At 46.8% G+C, this 24,322-nt stretch overlaps 4 protein-coding genes across 7 annotated transcripts; 1 reads left to right on the top strand and 3 right to left on the bottom strand.

The window, feature by feature from the left end:
• Positions 1–268: 268 nt before the first annotated feature.
• On the bottom strand, positions 269–1,213 carry LOC311314914 (hydroxyacyl-thioester dehydratase type 2, mitochondrial-like). Its single transcript, XM_084445445.1, has one exon. The coding sequence runs from the start codon at positions 1,193–1,195 to the stop codon at positions 686–688; it is 510 nt and encodes a 169-aa protein (XP_084301571.1). The 5' UTR covers positions 1,196–1,213; the 3' UTR covers positions 269–685.
• On the bottom strand, positions 1,195–4,606 carry rpp14 (ribonuclease P/MRP 14 subunit). Of its 2 annotated transcripts, XM_084445443.1 has the most exons (6): positions 4,537–4,606; positions 3,924–4,039; positions 3,483–3,567; positions 3,301–3,377; positions 3,098–3,176; positions 1,195–1,365 (listed from the first exon to the last, which is right to left on the bottom strand). In XM_084445443.1, exons 2-6 carry the CDS (start codon positions 4,013–4,015, stop codon positions 1,312–1,314), a joined length of 387 nt encoding a protein of 128 aa, XP_084301569.1. In that variant the 5' UTR covers positions 4,016–4,039; positions 4,537–4,606; the 3' UTR covers positions 1,195–1,311. The 2 variants fall into 2 exon arrangements, with proteins under 2 accessions (XP_084301569.1, XP_084301568.1); XM_084445442.1 differs by having other exon boundaries at positions 1,195–3,176.
• Positions 4,607–5,789: 1,183 nt separating this feature from the next.
• abhd6a (abhydrolase domain containing 6, acylglycerol lipase a) lies at positions 5,790–16,447 on the bottom strand. Of its 2 annotated transcripts, XM_084445202.1 has the most exons (9): positions 16,310–16,447; positions 14,107–14,243; positions 13,354–13,513; positions 11,813–11,926; positions 10,978–11,110; positions 9,284–9,441; positions 7,676–7,730; positions 7,269–7,369; positions 5,790–6,525 (listed from the first exon to the last, which is right to left on the bottom strand). In XM_084445202.1, exons 2-9 carry the CDS (start codon positions 14,223–14,225, stop codon positions 6,349–6,351), a joined length of 1,017 nt encoding a protein of 338 aa, XP_084301328.1. In that variant the 5' UTR covers positions 14,226–14,243; positions 16,310–16,447; the 3' UTR covers positions 5,790–6,348. The 2 variants fall into 2 exon arrangements, with proteins under 2 accessions (XP_084301328.1, XP_084301329.1); XM_084445203.1 differs by lacking the exon at positions 16,310–16,447 and having other exon boundaries at positions 14,059–14,135.
• A 514-nt stretch (positions 16,448–16,961) lies between these two features.
• On the top strand, positions 16,962–24,016 carry LOC311314847 (deoxyribonuclease gamma-like). Of its 2 annotated transcripts, XM_084445358.1 has the most exons (9): positions 16,962–17,039; positions 18,167–18,330; positions 19,933–20,021; positions 21,216–21,308; positions 21,417–21,529; positions 21,886–21,998; positions 22,642–22,799; positions 23,455–23,551; positions 23,881–24,016. In XM_084445358.1, the coding sequence occupies exons 2-9, from the start codon at positions 18,196–18,198 to the stop codon at positions 23,962–23,964; spliced, it is 882 nt and encodes a 293-aa protein (XP_084301484.1). In that variant the 5' UTR covers positions 16,962–17,039; positions 18,167–18,195; the 3' UTR covers positions 23,965–24,016. The 2 variants fall into 2 exon arrangements, with proteins under 2 accessions (XP_084301484.1, XP_084301483.1); XM_084445357.1 differs by lacking the exon at positions 16,962–17,039 and having other exon boundaries at positions 18,012–18,330.
• Positions 24,017–24,322: the final 306 nt, after the last annotated feature.

The following is a 24,322-nucleotide window of genomic DNA, read 5'->3' on the forward strand; positions in this document are numbered from 1 at the left end:
AGAGAAAAAACGAAAGTGTTTGTGTGGTTTTCCTTTTACAGTTAAAGGGCTAGGTCACTCAATATACGATTACCCCCCCCCCCCCCCCACACACACACAAAAACATACATGCATAGTTATAAGGAAATGTACATCTGCACCTCGTGCTACACTTCACACACAGCCCTCTTACATGACCACATCTATATTAAGGTTAAGTGCTAATAATCCTAAATTCATACACAAGGAATAATTAAAAGGTTCAACATATTTAATTTATTCAGGAGTGGTACAGAGGGTGTGCTTTGGTTGCTCAAATGCCAGCATATTCTCATTATACTGTAGCACTCAGTCTTAATTTATTAACTCACCACTCATACATCAGACTAAGTGGCAACATTTACATACATCTTCATTAATTATGAGGCTAGTAAATAAATAGAAAACACCGCCCACACCTCTTAACTATAACCCAAGTCCCTGTGGATCTGCTTCCTACATGCACACCACATCTCTGTTCCACCCCATACGCCAGGAAAGGTTCCACCCCATACACCAGGGAAACTTTAGTGGGGACACACACCACACAGGGAAATAATTCAGGCATGTTTGAGCAAATTTGTCAGATACATGTATTCAGAACATACACAACTTAAACAAAACTTAAAACAAAGTGCCACTGAAATAGAAAGAACAGAAAGTGTGTTTATGGCGTCTGCTGGTCCGCTGGCATCATCACCATCACCTCCCCCTCCATGACCACCTTGTCCTTCACCGAGCAGCTCACAGCGATGAAGGCAAACGACATCTTGATCTTCTTCACCTCCGCCTCGGCTAGCACCTCCTCCCCGAAGTAGAGGGGAGCGGGGAAGCGGATCTCCTGGTAGAGGAATATGCAGCCCCGCCCGGGCATCTGGGTCCCCAGCACGGCCGAGATCAGCCCGTTGATCAGCACGCCGTGGACGATGGGGGCTTCGAAAGACGTGGTCTTGGCGTAGTCCGCGTCAAGGTGGAGGGGGTTGGTGTCCCCGGTCAGCTGGGCGAACAGGGCCACGTCTCTGGCGCTGAAGGCCTTGGTTAGCGAGGCTCGCTGGCCCACATGCAGGAGACGAGCACCAGGCCAACGCGCCAGGGGGCTGCTGCTTCCCCCGGCAACCGCACATTTGACAGAATAGTACCTTTGTTTACAAAACAAATTTCTGAAAATGAAGTTCATTTTCTTCTTTTTTTTTTCTTCTTCAGTTGACTGCTGCTCCTCTCTACTATCCAGCCCACTGCAGGTCCAGTTCAAAGATCCAGTTCACTGCAGGTCCAGTTCAAAGATCCAGTTCACTATAGGTCCAGTTCACGACTGTTTCCAGACAGCGCTAGCAGGAAAGGAGAGACCTGGAGAGAAAGACAAGACAAGTCCAAGTCTACTTTCAATATGTTGTATTTGTACAGACCATAAACATGTTCAGATTATTACATTACGCTGACTTATCATTTTATGCTGACTAAATTTTTGGCCATGCATGGTTACTCGTTACTGCCACCTACAGAATATTAAACATATTGCGCTTCTGAAAGGTAGTACATAGTAGTAGGTAATACTTGTACCTGTACTACATCTGGGAGGTAGTACCTGTACTAGGCGTGTGGCGGTTGTCGGTGTTACTGGTGTTACTCAGTGTTCGGGCAGACATTGTGTATTCACCGTTGGTTACCACCCCCGACGCCGTTTTACCCATTTAGTTAATGTTCGCATATCAGCGCTCACTCTCAAACAAGAGTCTGATCTGCCTCTCCTGTGAGCACGCAGCACAGAGTGGAGTCTAGAGGAATCAGGTTTCACTTTCAATTCACGTGAAGAGAGTAGGGAGAGGGGAGGGGGAGGTTATAGCCTCTCGTGGCTAGCCAGCCTAGCTAACGTTTGGCTAACCTAGCCACCTGTTGGCTGTTCAGCTAACCTATCCTAGTGGCTGTTGCCATTAGCTAGTTGGATAGTTTATTCTAGCAGCCTGTTCTCTCGCCTATTCTAGCAGCGTTCCGTTCATAACACCGATTTGATGAAGCAGTTTGCCGTTGTATGCCTCCACAGCTTGCTTGCAAATGTGTGATCAGAGTAAAGTAAGATATAAACATTACACTCGGTCCTGTGCTTCTTTATAATCAGAATCAGAATTAGTTTATTGCCATGTAGTTTTTCAACATACTAGGAATTTGCTTCGGGCATGGAATATTCCTAGTACAGTATGCTATGTTGAAACACTGCATGGCAATAAACAAATTCTGATTATAAAGAAGCACAGGACCGAGTGTAACGTTTATCTGACCTTACTCTGACGGCGCATTTGCAGGCAAGCCGTGGAGGCACACAACACCAAATTCAAATAGTGCTGTTCGACGTAAGGCAAAGATGAAAAGTAAGCGCTCTCTTATTGTAGGCTAGACATTGTTACCGGTGTTGCCATGAATTTATTAGTCGTGGGAAAAAATCCACACTGTGACATCTCTAACTTGTACATGTACCTGTACACGCCTGGTGGGTAGAACATGTACCTGGACACGCCTGGTAGGTAGAACATGTACCTTGACACGCCTGGTGGGTAGAACATGTACCTGTACACGCCTGGTAGGTAGAACATGTACCTGGAAATGCCTGGTGGGTAGAACATGTACCTGGACACGTCTGGTAGGTAGAACATGTACCTGGACACGGCTGGTGGGTAGAACATGTACCTGGACACGTCTGGTGGGTAGAACATGTACCTGGACACGCCTGGTAGGTAGAACATGTACCTGTACACGCCTGGTAGGTAGAACATGTACCTGGACACGCCTGGTGGGTAGAACATGTACCTGGACACATCTGGTGGGTAGAACATGTACCTGGACACGGCTGGTGGGTAGAACATGTACCTGGACACGCCTGGTGGGTAGAACATGTACATATACACGTCTGGTGGGTAGAATATGTACCTGGACACGCCTGGTGGGTAGAACATGTACCTGTACACGTCTGGTGGGTAGAACATGTACCTGGACACGCCTGGTAGGTAGAACATGTACCTGGACACGCCTGGTAGGTAGAACATGTACAAGCTCTTTTGTTCAGAACAGTGTCACTGCGGCTCACCTGAATGACTCTGACAGCACACCGCTCATTCTGATAGAATCCCAAGAGTGTCAACGCAGTCCACAGCTTCACCAAGCCACTGAGAAACAGCAAACGGATCAACAGTAAAATATACACACTTTTCAACTGAAGATTAAAAAAAATAAAATAAAGAAAAAGATCTGCTTGGCTGTAAAACAATTTCATTCTCAGCAATTCATTACCTGTTGCAAACACGAAGCACAGCTGTTAACGTGTCCTCGTTGAAAGTCAGCAGGTCAAAGGGGTAGGCAGCTCCAACCTAGGATGAGGAGGATACAGTATATGAATATCTCTGAGTATGTAGCCTACTTTCTATACTGGGCAGGGTGTCATGTCAAGGCTGAATGGGTCAACAGCTCAGTACCTCTCCATACAGATCCCTGAGGCCAGTGATGATGAGCTGCTTCAGCTGCGCTGCACCCAGTCTGGTGCAATCATCCTCCAGCTCTCTGATAATGATGGACAGGTGGGAAAAGGACAGCATGGACAGACTTTTTACAGACCTTTGTTCCAATGGTTCTAGTCGAGCTCAAATGCAAACATAAGGTAGTGGAGTCAGATGTGTTGGCCTCACACATCAGCTGTAACACACCCACTCGCCAGAAAGAGGCGTACAGGGAGCTGGGGTTCAACTGTTTCATATTAAAAGACCAAAGAAGCACATGTTGTCTCAAGCATGCATTTTCATCATATGAATAGTGTAGGCTACTCATCCGCTCCAGTTCGGCAGATAAGATTGGAAAAATAATAAAGTTAACTTTGCAAAAACAATAATATTTCAGATCAGGGTGTGATTTTAACTTACAGAGAGATCTTCAGATAGTGGTAAACTGATGCGTTTTTGTACACAACACGTTCATAAGTTGCAGGTCTCTCCACTGTGTCAGCGCGCTGCATTCTATATGGTTACAACCGAGTCCCCTTGAAACACAAGTAGTAGCAGCGGATTCGTTAGCTATTAGCTAGGCTAGCTCACTAGCATTGCATGTTAACCATTGATCTAAGCAAGTCAGACAATTCTGTAACATTAGTGCTATTTATTTCGAGTGGGAACTGTATCTAGCTACGTTAGCTAACTAGCATAGGTCAACTTTTGACCTTAGCTAACTAAACCGAAACTATTTATGGTAATCTAACGTTAGCTAGCTAATAAACATTAATAAAATAACTAATAGATAACCAATAGCAGCAAACATTCTTCGTTTTATATGTACGTTTATCCACGTGCTAGCTAGCTTAGCTGGCTTTCGTGGCGCAAGTTTAGGCAAGCATGAATGCTAGCACTGCTAGTCTAGGTAGGCTAAGCTAGCTCGTTATCAACATTGAAACATTAGCTAACGTATCAAGATGATAAGTTAGGTCATATCCCTAATTGAAATATATTTATATTTAATAATGATCAGTTTAGCGGTACTCACCAACTGAACAAATTATTTTCTTTACAAGCATGAAACAGCCAATCACAGCGCAGGAGTTCGCTTCTTCCCCCTTGTCCCACGTGCTTGTCCTTCAGCTGGGCGTGCGCGCAGCACACTTTGTAAACATGGGCGCAAAGTAGGCGACAAGCGCCCCCCAGCGAGGCATCGAGAGAGCTACTGTACCATCACCCGCTCTTGATATGATTCTGTCATTAGTGCTTGGACAGCTACACATTTTTCTGTGATTGACCTATCAAATCTTCGACATCCCAGTTGACTCTGGCTGTGCCTTCAAGTGATGAACATGGGCAGTCAAGCCCAGGGATCCGTTCCCTGCCTATCTGTGAGCAGAGTTAGGGTTAGGGATGCCAGAATCATGAGGAAGGAGGTGTCCCTCTCTGAGGCAGCACGTTTGTTCAGTATGTTGGTTCTTTGAACGTCTACTAGTAGATTCCTGAGTTGACCTTATGTAGCCAGATGATCATGTTATGTAGCCAATCTGGTTTACTTGATAACAAAAAGTGGCATTGGGGACTGACTGTTGCAGCAATTCTGGTACTGCCCCAGCCACCAAGCTCAAATGAGGTTGCTGCATGAGACCTCTGGCTACTCCAGAACCTGTATCCCTGATTAGACACAAAAATCAATACATCCGATTTGACTTATGAACAGAAAGCAACCTCTGACAAAATGACTGCCAACTGCGACTACTGTTCAAGAAAGGACTGTCTATATCTACACTAAATTTGTTTGTATGCACATATCAACACATGACTAAGGTGAAGGTGGATGTGAGTGTAGATTTGTTTTATAATCTCATAATTCATTATTATCACAGGACCCAGTCTGACTGAGCCTGAACCTCCAGATCAGCATGGGACTTGTTTTTGGGTTTGTAACAAACGACCAACTTCAACCCTGAGATGGACGGATGGACAGTGACATGATTAAAAGGATGAGAATAGTAGTGGTGCTTTATTGATCCCGGGGGTTGGGGGAAATTGCAACTGGACACCACTAGCACGGTGCCATCTTGAAACCTTAGTCATGCACACTGCACAAAAGAAAGTGTACTGAAGTAGCCTAGTTGTACTGTATGATCATGTTTTAGGCTAGAATTGTTCCTGTACAAGAGACAACTGTGACAAACAAGTGCTCCATATACTATATTGTTCTTCTAAGAAGAGATTTGTAAAAAAAAAAAAAGAAAAAAAAAAAGGAAAATAAATTATAATAAAAATTCAGTGTCCTTATTTCTCAGAATTAATTTCTTACCACACTATGTCATTATTGCATTTCACACATTCAACAACACAAGCATGAAGTCAGTAGACAGGAGGACGGACTGTTGGGTGTGTGTGTGTGTAGGGGGGGGGGTAACTCCCTGAGTCTGAGCTTGGATCATAAAAAATATATCTACAGTAGATTATTTACAGAGCTGAAAATCTATTTGTGCAAAGCGGTTCCTGAAGCAGTCTCAGGAGAGCTTCTTACTGCTGCCTGCGTTGAGCTGGGAGATCAGGTGGTCAGGAGAGCTTCTTACTGCTGCCTGTGTTGAGCTGGGAGGTCAGGTAGTCAGGAGAGCTTCTTACTGCTGCCTGCGTTGGGCTGGGAGATCAGGTAGTCAGGAGAGCTTCTTACTGCTGCCTGCGTTGAGCTGGGAGGTCAGGTGGTCAGGAGAGCTTCTTACTGCTGCCTGCGTTGAGCTGGGAGGTCAGGAGAGCTTCTTACTGCTGCCTGCGTTGAGCTGGGAGGTCAGGTGGTCAGGAGAGCTTCTTACTGCTGCCTGCGTTGAGCTGGGAGGTCAGGTGGTCAGGAGAGCTTCTTACTGCTGCCTGCGTTGAGCTGGGAGGTCAGGAAGTCCATGATGAGCTGGGCGGTTTTCCGAGGTCTCTCCATCACCACAGTGTGACCACAGTTGTCCAGCAGGTCCACCTGGCAGCCTGGGATGGCGTCCTTCAGCACGGACGCACCTGAGACGTCCACCACCTGAGTGGACGAGGAACCTGGCCTTGACATTTCATCTGTATTTCTGTTATTTGAACATATATATACACACTATATGGACAGAAGTATTGGTCCACCTACATATTTACCGTAAATCCTCTAATAGTGGTCTGTATTCAATTATAGGCAGGGTCTCTTATAATGGCCGGGGGCACGGTCAACACGGACAAATACAGGCCGGCTCCCTATACAGGCCGGGTCAAAAAGTGAGGGGGAAAAAAGCTCTGGGCTTTACGGTAGTTTTGGTTGCTAGGCACGTTGTTTGAGGTGGTAACAAACATGGCGCCGACCAGAAGAAAGTTTGACGTGACATTTAAAGAGAGAGCACATGTTTGTGTGTGTGTGTGTGAGAGAGAGAGAGAGAGAGAGAGAGAGAGAGAGAGAATGTGTGTGAATGTGAATTAATGTGCTGTGAAAGTGATGATGTTATATTGTTAATAGGTAAACTGGCTGTTTACATACCGGTAGGCCTATTTGATTTGTTTTGTTGGATGACACAGGGCATATTTTTTGGTTTGTGCAATGTTTTTGCAATAAAAGTCCTGAAATTAAGGGATTATGTCCATGAGAGTTTAATTTTAAGAAATAAAGGCCTGCCTCTAATATAGGCCTGCCTCCAATAAAGGCCTGGGGCTCTCTGCAGCTCAGTACATAAAGGATTTACGGTATGTTTTTTTTTTTTATGTGTACATTGTTTTGAACCTTGTGTTGTTAAGAGATCCTACCTGATCATGCTTGCCCCAGATGACCTGTACTGGAGCTGTGATCAGATGCATGTTCTCCTGTAAGGAGTGACGAGACTTCTCTCCCACGATCTCCATGAACACTGGGCAGACAGACGAGGACCGAGCCCTTTCACTAACGCCATACATGCATTATGTTCTCACTGTGTTTACATGGTTTATGTTTTTATCCACCTCTTTTTTACGTAAAGCACACTACGTACTAAATTAATTTGTATGAATGGTGCTAAGTAAATAAAATGACATTGACATTGCAAACGACCTGATATTCTTCACAGTCAGATGGAACTAACTTCACATGGATCACATCCCTTCTGGGCAGAGACCATCGCTTTAGTAGCCATATTGTCTAGTTTCCCATCATCAGTCATTCACACAGAGCCACTCACCCTCGCGGTAGAAATCATTGTGTGGGATGCGAACGTCCACCAGACCCTGGAGTATCTGGACAGGAGAGGAGAGAAGAGAAGAGAAGAGAAGAGAAGAGAAGAGAAGAGAAGAGAAGAGAAGAGAAGAGAAGAGAAGAGAAGAGAAGAGAAGAGGGGAGGATGGGAGAGGAGAGGAGAGGAGAGGAGAGGAGAGGAGAGGAGAGGAGAGGAGAGGAGAGGAGAGGAGAGGAGAGGAGAGGAGAGAAGGGGAGAGGAGGGAGAGGAGAGGAGAGGAGAGGAGAGGAGAGGAGAGGAGAGGAGAGGAGAGGAGAGGAGAGGAGAGGAGAGGAGAGGAGAGGAGAGGAGAGGAGAGGAGAGGAGAGGAGAGAAGGGGAGAGGAGAGGAGAGGAGAGGAGAGGAGAGGAGAGGAGAGGAGAGGAGAGGAGAGGAGAGGAGAGGAGAGGAGAGGAGAGGAGAGGAGAGGAGGGAGAGGAGAGGAGGGAGGAGGGAAGAGGAGAGAAGAGGAGAGGAGGGGAGAGGAGAGAAGAGGAGCTGAGCTCTCATCTTTTCTACAGAACTGGAAACAACAAATGTCCTCTGCTTAGCCCCCCGGGACAGAACACAGCACAGGGTCAGCACTGCAGAGGCTAATTTTGGGATGATGGCTTCGTAAGAGGGATGATGGAGCTGAACAGTATGAGGGATGATGGCACCATTGAGGGATGATGATGCTGTATGAGGGATGATGGTAGTGTGTAAGGGATGATGGCGCTCTCTGAGGGATGATGGTATCGTGTGAGGGATGATGGTAGCGTGAGGGATGATGGCGCTCTCTGAGGGATGATGGTAGTGTGTGAGGGATGATGGTAGCATGAGGGATGATGGCGCTCTCTGAGGGATGATGGTAGTGTGTGAGGGATGATGGTAGTGTGTGAGGGATGATGGTAGTGTGTGAGGGATGATGGTATCGTGTGAGGGATGATGGTAGTGTGTGAGGGATGATGGTATCGTGTGAGGGATGATGGTAGTGTGTGAGGGATGATGGTAGTGTGTGAGGGATGATGGTAGCGGGTGAGGGAGGGATGATGGTAGCGGGTGAGGGATGATGGTAGTGTGTGAGGGATGATGGTAGCAGGTGAGGGAGGGATGATGGTAGCAGGTGAGGGATGATGGTAGTGTGTGAGGGATGATGGTAGCGGGTGAGGGAGGGATGATGGTAGCAGGTGAGGGAGGGATGATGGTAGCGGGTGAGGGAGGGATGATGTATCGGGTGAGGGAGGGATGATGGTAGTGTGTGAGGGATGATGGTAGTGTGTGAGGGATGATGGTAGTGTGTGAGGGATGATGGCGCTCTCTGAGGGATGATGGTAGTGTGTGAGGGATGATGGTAGTGTGTGAGGGATGATGGTAGCGTGTGAGGGATGATGGTAGTGTATGAGAGATGATGGTAGTGTGTGAAGGATGATGGTAGCGGGTGAGGGAGGGATGATGGTAGCGTGTGAGGGATGATGGTAGCGTGTGAGGGATGATGGTAGTGTATGAGAGATGATGGTAGTGTGTGAGGGATGATGGTAGTGTGTGAGGGATGATGGTAGCGGGTGAGGGAGGGATGATGGTAGGGGGTCATACCTGCTGAGGGATCTTGAAGCGGACGAAGGAGCAGAGTCTCAGCATCTCCTCCATCTCGTCCGGCGTGGAGGGGATGAGGGGGATGTCCTGGCTGTTCTGGCTCTTCTCCAGGTCACGGAGACGCGCCACAAACCTGCTGTCATTAGGGTACTGGAGACCTGGAGACATATGTAGTATATTTTGATACTGTATAACACTGTATTACATCAATCATACTGTATTACTCTCATGTAGTAATCATTTTAGTAGAATAATGACTATAAAATAACTTCACTTTAGGTGGAACTGTGTTAACTTAAAGGACAATGCTCGTTTTTGACAACCTGGACCTTATTTACGACATATTATAAGACGTTTGACTCACCGAGATCACTTTGGTGTAGTTCGGAAGCATGTAGAAGAAATGTAAAATCCAGCGCGAGCCAGTATATCCATGTAATGGCGGTGGTGGGGGCACTGAGAATGCAGTTTCTAAAAATCTATTTTCTGCCGCGAAACGGTTGTTTTCATCAATCTGTCTTGATGAATCGCTAGTTGTGCTTACATAGAGCATGCCTGCATGCTCTTTCACATGCCATGATCTTTAGAAACGTCTTTCGAAACGAAATAGCTTCCTCACTTGCTCCAGCACTAATGCGCACAGCGCGCAATCGTTGCTCCAGCACGCTGTGCGCATGCGTGCTGGAGCAAGTGAGGAAGCTATTTCGTGTCTAAAGACGTTTCTAAAGATCATATTACAGAGGCATGTGAAATACCACAACAGGCCTATGCTCTCTATGTAAGCACAACTAGCGATTCATCAAGACAGATTGATGAAAACAACTGTTTCGCGGCAGAAAATAGATTTTTAGAAACTGCATTCTCAGTGCCCCCACCACCGCCATTACATGGATATACTGGCTCGCGCTGGATTTTAAATTTCTTCTACATGCCTCCGAACTACACCAAAGGATCTCGGTGAGTCAAACGTCTTATAATATGTCGTAAATAAGGTCCAGGTTGTCAAAAACGAGCATTGTCCTTTAAGGAGTTTAACAGGTCAGTTACAACAGATATCCTGTCCTGAGTCAGCATTCTTTTGTCCCTGAGTCAATAAGATAGTGTCTCTGAAGTGAGTTTAGCCTACAGTTGTAATGTGATCCCAGGAAGCCCCGTGTCCAAAGGGGGGCAAGAGCTCAGCTGATGCAAAGACCAGCTGACACATTAACCAGTCAGAATATCAGTTGAACCGTTTGTGACTATATTTGTGTTAATGAACATTCCTTGTATGCAAATTTGTTTGTCATGTGATTCCTGGCCTGAAGCCAGGATATAAGCTCGGCGAATCGTATGAGAAAGCAGTAATGCCGAAGATTTGACCCCATGTAAAAGGCTTGCTCAATAAATTGATGATTCAACGTTTTTGGCCTCCTTGAAGTTCTGTTCCATATGAAGATGATGCTTTTGAAATCCACTGCACATGACCACAGCACTGCTGGACCTGGTCGCTTCTCACAGTCAAACGCAATCATTCAGTGTAAAACGTATTGAATTCAAAATGACAGTCGACTCATAGTTCACCTCGTAGTTCACCTCATATTCAATTCCTACTGTAGCTGAATCCTGCTTCAAGATTTGTTATTGACAAAAAACAAATGTCCCCCTCAATCTGCCTAGTTACTGTAAACTAGGTGACACACAGATGACGTCCTCACCGGCTGGACAGATGAGCGTGAGGCTGCAGACGTCTCCGGGGTAGCGGGCAGCGTAGAGTCCGGCCACGTTGCCCCCCATGGAGGTGCCCACCAGGTGGAAGGGCCTCCTGGTCAGACGGGTGCTCTCCACAAACTGCCCAGAGAGAAAGGGTTTGAGACACCGATGGACGGGTCAATAGAGGTATTACATTTGTAAAATGCTCAGAGAATGATCAGTGCCGTGGCCAACACAAGATCATTTTCATCTATCGGAAGTCTCAAGAGTAGGAGATTATTATTCCGTTCTCTACACTGGCTCCCTGTAGCGGCTCGCATCCAGTTTAAAACTTTGGCGCTAGCCTACAGGGCAATGAAAGGAACAGCCCCCTCCTACCTCCAGGCCATGGTCAAACCCTACACCCCCTCCCGACCACTACGCTCTGCTACCTCGGGGCGACTGGTTGCCCCGTCACTCCAAGGCCCCTGCGGTCGATCGACACGGTCACGGCTCTTCTCTGTCCTGGCCCCGCAGTGGTGGAATGAACTGCCCACTGATGTCAGGACAGCAGAGTCACTGTCCGTCTTTCACCACAGGCTCAAAACTCATCTCTTCAAGAAGTACTACCAGGATCCTCCCTCTTAAGCACCTATTGTATTCATATTTTGCTACTCATGCACATTGGCTTCAGCACTAGATGATGCTCTCAGTCACTTGTTTAGAAAGGAGATGCACTTGTGAGTTCTGGTGAGTAGTAGTACACTGACTACCTACGTTAAATGCAATTATTAAGTCACTGTGGATAAAAGCATCTGCTAAATGACTGTAATGTAACGTAAATGTGAGGTTGAGAGCCACCTGGCGTATGCGCTGGACCTGTCCCTCGATGGAGTAGTCAGCTGCACTGGTGCGCGTGGTCCCTTCATGTCCAGGCATGTCCACACACAGCACGTGCATGCTCCTGGGGAGGTACTACAACAACACACACACATGCACACACACACACACACACACACACACACACACCCACACCCACACCCACACACACACGCACACGCACACGCACACACACACACACACACACACACACACACACACACACACACACACATTAGCATCCACACAGTTGAAGTCCAATATGACCAGTATTAAGTCTTCTTTTATTATGCAGAAATAAATCAGCTATAAATCAGATAGTCTTTCTTCATTAAGATGGTAAATTGACTGCACTTAAAATAGAATAGAATAGAACAGAATAGAAAGTTTATTTGCCATGTGTAATAAGTACAGAGACGTTGGAGTTCTTGTCATTGCTGATCTTGAGTACCTTATCAGTGTAAAGCGCTTTACAACAGCTTCTCATTCACCCATTCACACACACACACCCATTCACACACACACACCCATTCACACACCGATGGTGGCAGCTGCCATGCAAGGTGCCAGCCTGCTCATTGGGAGCAATTTGGGGTTCAGTGTCTTGCTCAAGGACACTTCGTCATGTGGATAGGAGGACCCGGGAATCGAACCACCGACCCTGCGGTCATGACGAGCTGCTCTACCTCCTGAACCAGAGCTGCCCCACATTAAGATGAACCAGGAAGTGTGTCAATGTCAGTATCAGCACCTTGTTCAGAGAATGACAGACCGACCGTACCTTCACCACAGACAGACCGTACCTTCACCACAGACAGACCGTACCTTCACCACAGACAGACCATACCTTAACTACAGACAGACTGTACCTCCTAACCACAGACAGACCGTACCTTGACCACAGACAGACCGTACCTTCACCACAGACAGACCGTACCTTCACCACAGACAGACCGTACCTTCACCACAGACAGACCATACCTTAACTACAGACAGACTGTACCTCTTAACCACAGACAGACCGTACCTTGACCACAGACAGACCGTACCTTCACCACAGACAGACCGTACCTTGACCACAGACAGACCATACCTTGACCACAGACAGACCGTACCTTAACCACAGACAGACCGTACCTTGACCACAGACAGACCGTACCTTGACCAAAGACAGACCATACCTTGACCACAGACAGACCGTACCTTAACCACAGACAGACCATACCTTGACCACAGACAGACCGTACCTTAACCACAGACAGACCGTACCTTGACCAAAGACAGACCATACCTTGACCACAGACAGACCGTACCTTAACCACAGACAGACCATACCTCCTTTACCACAGACAGACCATACCTTGACCACAGACAGACCGTACCTTGACCACAGACAGACCATACCTCCTTGACCACAGACAGACCGTACCTCCTTAACCACAGACAGACCGTACCTCCTTAACCACAGACAGACCGTACCTTGACCACAGACAGACCGTACCTTGACCACAGACAGACCGTACCTTGACCACAGGCAGCCACATGTCCTTGTGCGCTGAGAAGCCGTGCAGCAGGAGGAGGGAGGGCCGCCCGCCGCCCCCCTTCCCTCGGTGGGAGTAGCAGAAGCGGTAACCACGGTGATCTGCATAATCCACCCGCATTCCCAGACGCCTCCGCCAGTACCTGGGAGAGAAGAGGAGGAGGAGGGGAGGAGAGGAGGAGAGGAGGAGGGAAGGAAGGGAGGAGGAGGAGGAGGAGAGGAGGGGAGGAGGAGGGGAGGAGGAGAGGAGGAGGGGAGAAGAAGAGGAGGGGAGGAGGAGGAGAGGGGAGGTTAGGAGGAGGAGAGGAGGGGAGGAGAGGGGAGGAGGAGAGGAGGAGGGGAGGGGCGGGGAAGAGGAGGGGAGGAGGAGGGGAGGAGAGAAGAGGAGGGGAGGAGGAGAGGAGGAGGAGGAGAGGGGAGGAGGAGGGCAGAAGAGAAGAGAGGTTACTGTCCATTCAACAGGGAAATGAGTAAGATGAATGTTCACTATCATCCAAACGTGAAGGAATGAGTTGACCTCTCCCAGAAAGCAGGAATCTAAACTGATGGAGGGAGGTTACGTCACGGTGAGGCGCGTGTGTGTGTGGCCTTGACCTTTAGCCCAGATGATACGGTGATGAATGGAGGTTAAAGGTAATCTTGCCATGTATTCAAGACAGGCTAACAATACGATAATCTGTGTTCTTACCAGTGGTAAATCTTGATGAGGGCAGCAGGGTGTAATCTGTGTTCTTACCAGTGGTAGACCTGGATGAGGGCAGCAGGCCAGAGCAGGAAGGAGGCGAGGAAGGCCAGGAGAGGGATGACCAGCGTGCCCCCGGCGAGCACAAACATGTTGACCACGTCCAGGTCCATTGGTTCGGGTTCTGTCTCCTGAGAGACAAACCAGGAGTGTCAGTCACTCAATGTGAGGGGACAGTCTGAAACCAGGGAGGGTCTGCATTCCAGATGCATGTTAAGAGAAAAAATGAGAAAATGAATGATTCCTTCATCTTTCAGGCGGCAGAATGCTTAAAGTCGCACTGAAATGAAAAAAGCATTCCGTCTCATTTTGGTTCACATAATTGGTCATAGTGTTCACCTATTCAACGATGTATGCCAAAAAACCTACAAAATTCTACATTTGTTGTAATCTTATATCAAAGTATATAATTTGATGATGATGATGATGATGATGATGATGATAATTTGTTACTTCCTGGAAAACGGTAGGTCACGTGCAATGACGACAACAGGTACCTTAGATTTTAAGCCAATAATCTCACGACATCCACCCGTCAATCAACATTATCCTTCTATCGAATCTGTCTAAAGTTCTTAAAACCCGTCCACTTGTCAATGTTCCAATCAAATTCCTCTAAACATATGTCCTACCCTCATAGCTTGTTTGCGTCGGAAATACGTCAAACTACTGAAGTTAGATGATCTCAAACGTCCGTTTCAGTGAACCTTTAAATATATATAATTGGGCCACCTACAGTACACATTACACCTACAGTTGTTTTTATGACATCCCATTCTAAATTCATAGACATTAATATGGAGTTGGTTCCCTCTTTGCAGCTATAACAGCTTCCACTCTTCTGGGAAGGATTTCTACAAGATTTTGGAGTGTGTCTGTGGGAATTTTTCCCCATTCATCCAGAAGAGCATTTATGAGGTCAGACCCTGATGTTGGACGAGAGAGCCTTACATCACCAAGCGCAGTGCCAATGTGATCACTGGACTCTGGAGCAGTGGAAACGTGTTCTGTGTAGTGACGAATCACACTTCTCTATCTGGTAGTCTGATGGATAAGTCTGGGTTTGGCGAATGCCATGAGAACGTTACCTGCCTGACTGCATCGTGCCAACTGTAAAGTCTGGTGGAGGAAGGATAATGGTCTGGGGTTGGCCTAGGCCCATTAGTTCCAGTGAAGGGAAATGTTAATTCCAATTCTATGCTTCCAACTTTGTGGGAACAGTTTGGGGAAGGGCCCTTTTCTGTTCCAGCATGACTGAGTAAGGTCCATAAAGGCATGGTTTGGTGAGGTTGGTGTGGAAGAACTTGACTGGCCCGCACAGAGCCCTGACCTAAACCACATTGAACACCTTTGGGATGAACTAGAACAGAGATTGCGAGCTATGCCCTCTCGTCCAACATTACTGTCTGACTTCACAAGCAGTAATTAGCCTAATACTTAACTAAACACTACAAATAAACGTTCTATTCTATTCTTCTATTCATAGTGCTAATAAACAATGGCCCTGGATGTGTGTGGATGTGGATGTGTAAGGAGATGGAGGATGTGGTGGTATCCTGGGAAAACACAGCTGCATCATCAGCTGAGTACGAAAATATCACCACAGCTTGGCAGGACCAACAACTGAGCAGAACATTACATTCAGGGCCGGCCCTAGCATTTCAGCAGCTCTAGGCGAGATTTGTTGACGGGGGGGGGTGCTGCTGCGCGATTTGTTGACGGGGGGGGGGGGGGGGGGGGGGGTGCTGCTGCGCGATTTGTTAACGGGGGAGGCGCCCGGCGCTGGGCGGAGGCGCCGCATCGCATTGCGAAGCGTAATAGAGACAATAGGGATTACGGAATGAAATTATTTTAATAAAAATAAAAATTAATTTTTTTTTTTTTTTTTTTGGTGCTCCTTGGCCAGGCGCCCCTTGGCCATTTGGCGCCCTAGGCGACCGCCTATTTCGCCTATGCCTCGGGCCGGCCCTGATTACATTTGTAGCCTACAAACCCTGAATGACCTACAAACTGCCCGCTGCAAAAAAACTGGACACATCAGCTATTATGCCCAGAGGTGTTGATTGATACGGAACGGAAACTGCCAGAAAACAGTTATTTGAAATAATATGACCACTGATGTCATGACTTCCGGAGCGAGCGGCTCCAGGCTCATAGCCCGAATAGCAGATTTCAATTGATGTCTTTCGAAACCTACCACTCGTCTTCAGGCGCTGTTACTGTACAAAGAAGGTAGGATCCAGGAACACGGAGGTCCGTATGAGATTTACGGAAGTATATTCACCGATAGCCTACTTCATCTCGATCTTAAGCTAACCCATTCACCAGTGTGACCATAGCACTGTTATGCAAGAAATATGCCGACAACAGAAATACGCAAGAGCCTTTCAACTGTCTTAAAGGGGAGGGGAAAGCGCACGGGTAGTTTTTTATTTATTTATTTATTTTTTACCGCCGACTATATAATACCATGGACGTCCGATTGTAGGTCAAAGGCATTCCACATTGTTTCCACAATGTCTATTCAGCTGGGCAGGGTTAGGGCGCATTTAATTAGATAATCTGCTTCTGAGCAATCATTAATGTATCCATCTATTAGGCCTGCATTAGGCTACAGTTAGTACATTCATGTAATTAGTCATTTAGCTGACGCTTTTATCCAAAGCGACTTAATTGCATTTAACGTAGGATTTCAAAACCTAATCCAACGATGCAACGTCGACCTTGAATCACCTGTTAATCAACGTTGAAATGCCAGCTCGAAATGTAGGCTACTTGCCAGAACTCACAAGGGCATCTCCCATGGATTCATTCCAAATCAAACTAAGAGCATAATCTAGTGTTGAAGGCAAAGTGCAAGCAATAGCAAACTAAAAATAAAATTGGTGTTTAAGAGGGAGGATCTAGTCGGCCTACTTCTTGAAGAGGTGAGTTTTGAGTTTGCGGCAAAAGGCTATCTATCTATCTATCTATCTATCTATCTATCTATCTATCTATCTATCTATCTGTCTGTCTGTCTGTCTGTCTGTCTGTCTGTCTGTCTGTCTGTCATTCAAATTAAATCAAGTGGGCTACAAGTCTGTTTCAAAACAGATTATGCAATGAAAATGCGTTCAATTGTGTTCTCTCTGGGCCTTTAACAACGGTTATTTGTAGGCCTAGTTGAACAACAGGTGAGGAGGGGGGGGGGGGGCTATAGGGCCCAGCTCATGGGTTTAGGCGAATTAAGTTGTTGCCAACCTCTCCGGATCAATAACCTCTCCAGAGATCAATATTCCTGTATGTCAATGAGAATGTAGGCATCACAAACAGTACACTCACATTCCCATCCCGGGCAAGTATGAGTACAGCTCATCCCTGATCTCCCTAACAGACAGTATGACTACAGCTCATCCCTGATCTCCCTAACAGACAGCATGACTACAGTTCATCCCTGATATATCTCCCTAACAGACAGTATGACTACAGCTCATCCCTGATCTCCCTAACAGACAGTATGACTACAGCTCATCCCTGATATATCTCCCTAACAGACAGCATGACTACAGCTCATCCCTGATATATCTCCCTAACAGACAGCATGACTACAGCTCATCCCTGATATATCTCCCTAGCAGACAACATGACTACAGCTCATCCCTGATATATCTCCCTAGCAGACAACATGACTACAGCTCATCCCTGATATATCTCCCTAGCAGACAACATGACTACAGCTCATCCCTGATATATCTCCCTAGCAGACAACATGACTACAGCTCATCCCTGATATATCTCCCTAGCAGACAACATGACTACAGCTCATCCCTGATATATCTCCCTAGCAGACAACATGACTACAGCTCATCCCTGATATATCTCCCTAGCAGACAGCAGAACAGTAGTCAGAGCAGTGAAACACCACAGATCCAATCCTGACCTTGAGAGTGAAAGTGAGAGTGGGAGGTTTTCTGAAATCATGCGGTGGAAGTGCTTGGTTGACTCTATAACTACAGGAGTGGATCACCAGACACTCTGTGTGTGTGTATGTGTGTGTGTGTGACCTCTCATTCAGAAGTGAGCAGTGTGCTGTCAGTGTTGATCATGGTGGGGGTCTCTGTCTCTCTGGTACTACTGAGTCTCACGGGGGTCTCATCCCTGAAGATTTGCTCCTTCAACATCCGCTCCTTCGGGGAGAAGAAAATGGAGAAGCCAGAGGTGGTGGATGTGATTCTAGACGTAAGTACATTAAATGTAGTTAATTGGTACGTAATGTAAGTTCATTAGATGTAGTTAACTGGTAGTAATATGTATTACATGTTGGCCACATACTGCTGTAGACGCTTTTATCTTAAGCGACTTACAATGTTTTAGGAGTGAACATGCTAGTGTTTTAGGAGTGAACACGCTAGTGTTGGGGTAGGCAGTGACTACCAGGTGGGCCGGCCGGTCTCCAACCAGAAACCCTCCAGAGAACTGACCTGGAGAGAAGGGAAGACCAATGGAATGAGCATACATATGCTATGCTATGCTTTTAAACCTGTAGCCATTAGATTTTTTTAAATGAAAAGTGTGTTACAAATAAAAGGTATTATTATTATGATTATTATTAAATATTGTAATTCTTGTACATGGCATGCATATTTATTTTCTTCTTTACTTATTAATATGGTTGGATGTGTGTGTGTGTGTGTGTGTCTCGATACCCGATTGTTCCAATACCCTCCCCTCCTTTGACAAAAACTGTTATGGCACATTTCAAAGCAGTTCTTCTTAGCTTCTTAACCTCATTGTGCCAAAATCATTGTCTCACAAGAAGAGTTTTAGTTTAAGTGCAGCTTAGAAAAGTGCTTATACTGTATGCCTCCTAATAAATAAATAAATATAAAATAAAAGAATACAAGATTATTATTGAATCTGTAATCCTAGAATAGAATAGAATAGAATAGAATGTTTACTAGCCATGTGTAACAAGTACAGGTACATTGTAATTCTTGTAATCGCTTGTCCTTACAGTATCTTATCAGTGCTAATCAGCTCCTCATTCCAGTCCTACCCAGCTACAGCAGCAATTATTTCTTCTAAAAATGTTGTAAGAATGTGAAAACATGAGCAGAATGTGTAGCGAATGTTCGCCAGTGTTGTGGGAATATTCCCTGCTAGCTGGGTAGACACGCTGGGACCTCCTCTGCTTAACCCATCGATCATGGTTGACTATGTCTGGATCCATGATGTAGGCAGTGCAATTAAATAACGTTTAAGTATACAGTACAGTTGTGCAGTGTTCAATTGTTGGAATGTTGTCAGGACAGTTGTCAGGATTGTTGAGGACTGTTAGGATTGTTGTCAGGTTTGGGAGCTTGAATACCTCCATCCATCCACTCTCTCAGCAACATCAGAATGAAGAGAACAGAGAACAGAAAGCTTCTAGTGAAATTGAGTTAAGTATTCCCAATGATATGAAAGCAGAAGAACAGTGAAATGGAACATATTTATAATGATTTGAAAGCAGAAGTGAGGGAGGACATGCAGATGTAGACCCCAGCTGTATTTGGCTAGTCTTGTTTCACACCAGGGGAAAGACAGGTTATCACATGGTGAACTTTCACAAACTAGCTTTCAAAAAGCTTTCAAATGTTTCCTCATAAATGTTGAAACCTGTTTCAGTAAAGCACATCCTCACTTCCTCTCTCTGGAGGTAAGTGAACATGAGGTGACACAGCTTGCTTTGCCCAGTATGATCATGTCAAATAAATGATTACCTCAAGAAAAGAATCATTCATGTTTCTTCAAACAGGGCTTTCTCAATACTCTCCTTATTAACTTTCTCCCACAATGCAGAGCGTCGCTCGCTGTGACATCATGCTGGTCATGGAGATCAAAGATGCCCGCGGGACGGCGTTCCCTGAGCTGATGACGCGCCTCAACAGGTGAGAGTCCAGCTGCTTCTGGGTAACATTAACCACCCCCACCCCGTTAGCCCCTCCCACCCCAAACACGCCCCACACCTGGAAACTAGCAATGCACACCATCATTGCACTCCCTGACATAAACATACAACAAACTAGAAGTGGTGCTCAGAGAGCACAGACGTCCACACATGAATGCATTTCATGGCTCTGTGCATGCATGTGCGTGCAAGTAGTGCATGTTTGGTATTGCTGCATTTGTTAGGTCGAGAGCTTTATGCCAGTTCAAACCCTGTCTCTGTTACTCTCTCATGTCAAGATATAGCTATTTCAATTCCCCCTATTGACTGAATGGAGGGAATTTTCCGTTCCCCAAGTCTAAAAAATGAATGGAGGTGAATGGTTGACCATGTTTGGGCAGCTGGTGGACCCACCTCGTGATTTGGATCCGCTCAAAAATTGAATGGGTTCTAAATTGGCCCATGCTACACCACTCCACCGAGTTTCATGAAAAGCAGTCTGGTAGTTTTTGTGTAATGCCTGTCCAAAAAATGAATGGAGGTGAATAAGCCGCCCGGCCGTGTTTGGACAGCTCGTGGCCCCCCGCCCCGTGATTTCGGATCCACTCCAGAATTTAAAGGGTTGTTAGTTGACCCATGCTACACCCCTCTACCGAGTTTCATGACAATTGGCTGGGTAGTTTTAGCGTCAATCTAGTCTGAAATGAATGGAGGTGAATGGCCAGACGTGTTTGAGCGGCCTTGTGATTAGTCCACTCCAAAATTGACTGGATTATAAATTGGCCCATGCTACAGCCCTCCACCAAGTTTAGTGAAAATCAGTCTAGTAGTTCTTGCATAATCCTGCTAACAAACAAACAAACAAACAAAAACACGCCACTGAAAACATTACCTCTCACCCTGCGCTGTCTCTGGGGCGGAGGTAACAAATGTATAAATGATCAAATCAGCTGCATACAGCACATGTATGAATGAATAGAGAGGTCACTGTACAAGTTAGAATTATAAATGAACACCCCCTGAGACTTTTATTTGAATAATCCAGTCGCTTCTCACATTGCTGGACCTGCCTATAACCTGTTTCTCTACTTCTCCAACATAACAGGACATCTAACACAATAAGATGTTTAGATACAGTATGTGTTAGGTATTTGTTTAGATGTTTAGATAAAGCTCTCTCGTTTGTGCCTTGCAGCAGATACAGCTCCAGGAGGAGGGAGTTTGGTTACATCATCAGTGAGAGGCTGGGACGGAGGTCCTATAAGGAGCAGTACGCTTTCATCTACAGGTGCGCGCCCCTCCGCAACTCCTTCCTGTTTATCTGACCCCAAGGCTTCCTGTAGGGGCTGCTCAGGGTCAGGGGTCAACGTGGGGTCGTGTGATTTCCATTCCCCAGGTCGAGGCTGGTGGCGGTCAAGTCGGTCCACCAGTATCCCGACACGCAGGCTGGAGACCCGGACGCGTTCTCCAGAGAACCCTTCATCGTCTGGTTCTCCTCCCCCAAAACAGGTCAGCTGCCACAGAATCACACACCATCACTTCCACATGAATGCATGGACGTACCTGTGTTGTGTAGATTGGTGGTTTAAAACAATCCTTAAATAAATTGGGTGGAATTGACTTAGTGAGCTTTGCACAGCTGATGGAGAGAGCTGGCGCTTTTAGGATGATTCCAACGCCTCAGCTGTGCCGTGAAAACGAAAAAAGGTGCTCAGTTTACCTCATGATCAAAATCCACTTGGTGATTAAACAGTCCAGAGTGTCCAAAGTGTATCCTGTGCTGTATCATTCACACAGAGATGTTGTTCGGCGTCAGCTAAGTGACTGAAATGTAAAATGACAGGTATTCCTGTGCCCTCCCCCAGAGGTAAAAGACTTTGTGATCATCCCCATCCACACTGCCCCGGAAGCGGCTGCACGGGAGATCGACGAGCTCTACGACGTCGTCCAGGCCATGAAGCAGCGGTGGACATCCGAGGTACAGGACTCAGGACGAGCACGGCGTTGCTCTTCATCACTGGATCTGACACGGTCGTCTAATGTGGACGGGTCACTCTCTGCTACTGTACCTCAATAGGGACATACTGGGGTGAATGTTGACTGTACAGAGACATGCTACTGTCCACCTCGGAAACTCCTTCTCATTCCCCGCTCTGCTGGTCACTGTATCGCTTTTGTTCCAGCTAGCGCCAGATAGTAGAGTACGGAACGCGCAGACGTAGTTACAGTCGCTGGCCACATTTATGTATCTAATGCGTGAACCACGGCAGACATTTGCTGACACTGAGAGGTCGGTTGTCACCTGTGTGTGTTGATAGCACAGTGGAATTTCTGCAACAGTGTTTATTATGCGGAACAAAGCTGAAACAAGAGAAGGTTCTATTTCAGGGAATGAAAGGGATCAGTTCCTCTGGTGGTTTCATCTTCTCACAGAAAGGTTACCACAGACGCACAGTCAACCCTGTTGTACAGTCAACCCTGTTGAATGCACACATTTGTTTCGAACAACAGATATTTTTCAGATCAAGCTCATAGAATTTATCCTTCTTGTCATCTTTATATTTGCATTGATTGATTGGTTTGTTGATTGACTGAATAAGACCCAAATCTCTGTTCTGCAGAACTACATCATAATGGGGGACTTCAACGCAGCTTGTGGTTACGTTCGCAGGAGGCAGTGGGATGAGATCCGGCTGAGATCAGACCGCAGCTTCCTGTGGCTGACGGGCGATGGCATCGACACCACGGTGAAGGACTCCACCAGCTGCGCCTATGACAGGTCCGCTTACGTCTGGTGTGGTCGGTTGTGTCTGGTCGGGTCTGACGTAGTCTGTTCTGGTCTGGTCTGGTCTAGTCGGGTCGGGTCGGGTCGGGTCGGGTCGGGTCGGGTCTGACCTGGTCGGGTCGGGTCGGGTCTGACCTGATCGGGTCGGGTCGGGTCGGGTCTGACCTGGTCTGGTCTGGTCTGGTCTGGTCTGGTCGGGTCTGACCGGATCGGGTCGGGGCGGGTCGGGTCTGGTCTGGTCTGGTCGAGTCGGGTCTGACCTGATCTGGTCTGATCTGGTCGAGTCTGACCTGGTCGAGTCGGGTCTGACCTGATCTGGTCTGATCGGGCTTGGGTCGGGTCGGGTCGGGTCGGGTCTGACCTGATCGGGTCGGGTCGGGTCGGGTCTGACCTGGTCTGGTCTGGTCTGGTCTGGTCGAGTTGGGTCTGACCTGATCTGGTCTGATCGGGCTTGGGTCGGGTCGGGTCTGGTCTGGTCTGGTCGGGTCTGACCTGGTGTGGTCGGGTCTGTTCTGTTCTGCTGAGATGACTTGTCTTACACAGTATTTGCAGCTGGAGGGCTGTTCCATTGTGCCCGATAAGCTGAACCAATCACAGCTCAGGTATTTAAACTGTCTGGCCTGTCTGTCTGACTCCTCCTCCTCTTCAGGCTGGTCCTCCATGGGGAGAAGATGATCCAGGCGGTCGACCCCGCCTCTCTGGACGTGTTTGACTTCAGACAGGAGTACCGTCTCACGGAGCAACAGGTCAAGTGCTGCGACCAATCAAACCACGCCACCTAGACAGATCTGACATCGTAGCATCATCAGAAACACTGTCCAGTCCTGATCAGTGCACTGCAGGAGAGACCACACCATAACCCCAACCCTTATCCTAACACTTCAGATAGCTACTGTATTAGCCGTTACAATACAGAGCTATTTATTTATTATTTATTATAATTATTATTATTTATTCATTATTATTATTTATTTTATTTTATGATTATTTTATTTATTTTTATTATGATTATTTATTTGATTTAGTTGACTGTATATCATGTTTGACTTGGTCATGGTTGTGCTTGTTGTTTCAGGCCCTGTTGGTGAGCGACCATTTCCCTGTGTGCATGGTTGTAAAAGCAGCACCGAGGACGCAGAGGGCCAAGTCCTGGCTGTAACGTCCTGCCCATGGAAGCACTGGATGTGTGTGTGTGTGTGCGCGCGCGAGCTTGTGTTTGTGTGTGTGTGTGTGCTTTGAGAGGCAGTGACCGCTTTGCTTCTGCGCTCAGAGATTGTGTTCCTCATTCAACCAAGCTTGTGTTTAAATATCTATGCAGCGGCTCTTGTTACAGTGGTCTAATAGATGTGGAGAGATTTGGAGTACAGTAGTCCCTCTGTTACTGCCAGGTAGGGGTCATCCATGTGACCTTTACACACTTCAGAATGGGAAATATTGTATGAGAAAGGTTCACACAGAAAGAAGTAATAAACAAAGGCTTAGTATGAGCCCTGCTCCATTGGGGGGGGGGGGGGGGG

Source organism: Borostomias antarcticus, assembly GCF_949987555.1.
Source record: "Borostomias antarcticus genome assembly, chromosome: 11".
Lineage (NCBI taxonomy): Eukaryota > Metazoa > Chordata > Actinopteri > Stomiiformes > Stomiidae > Borostomias > Borostomias antarcticus.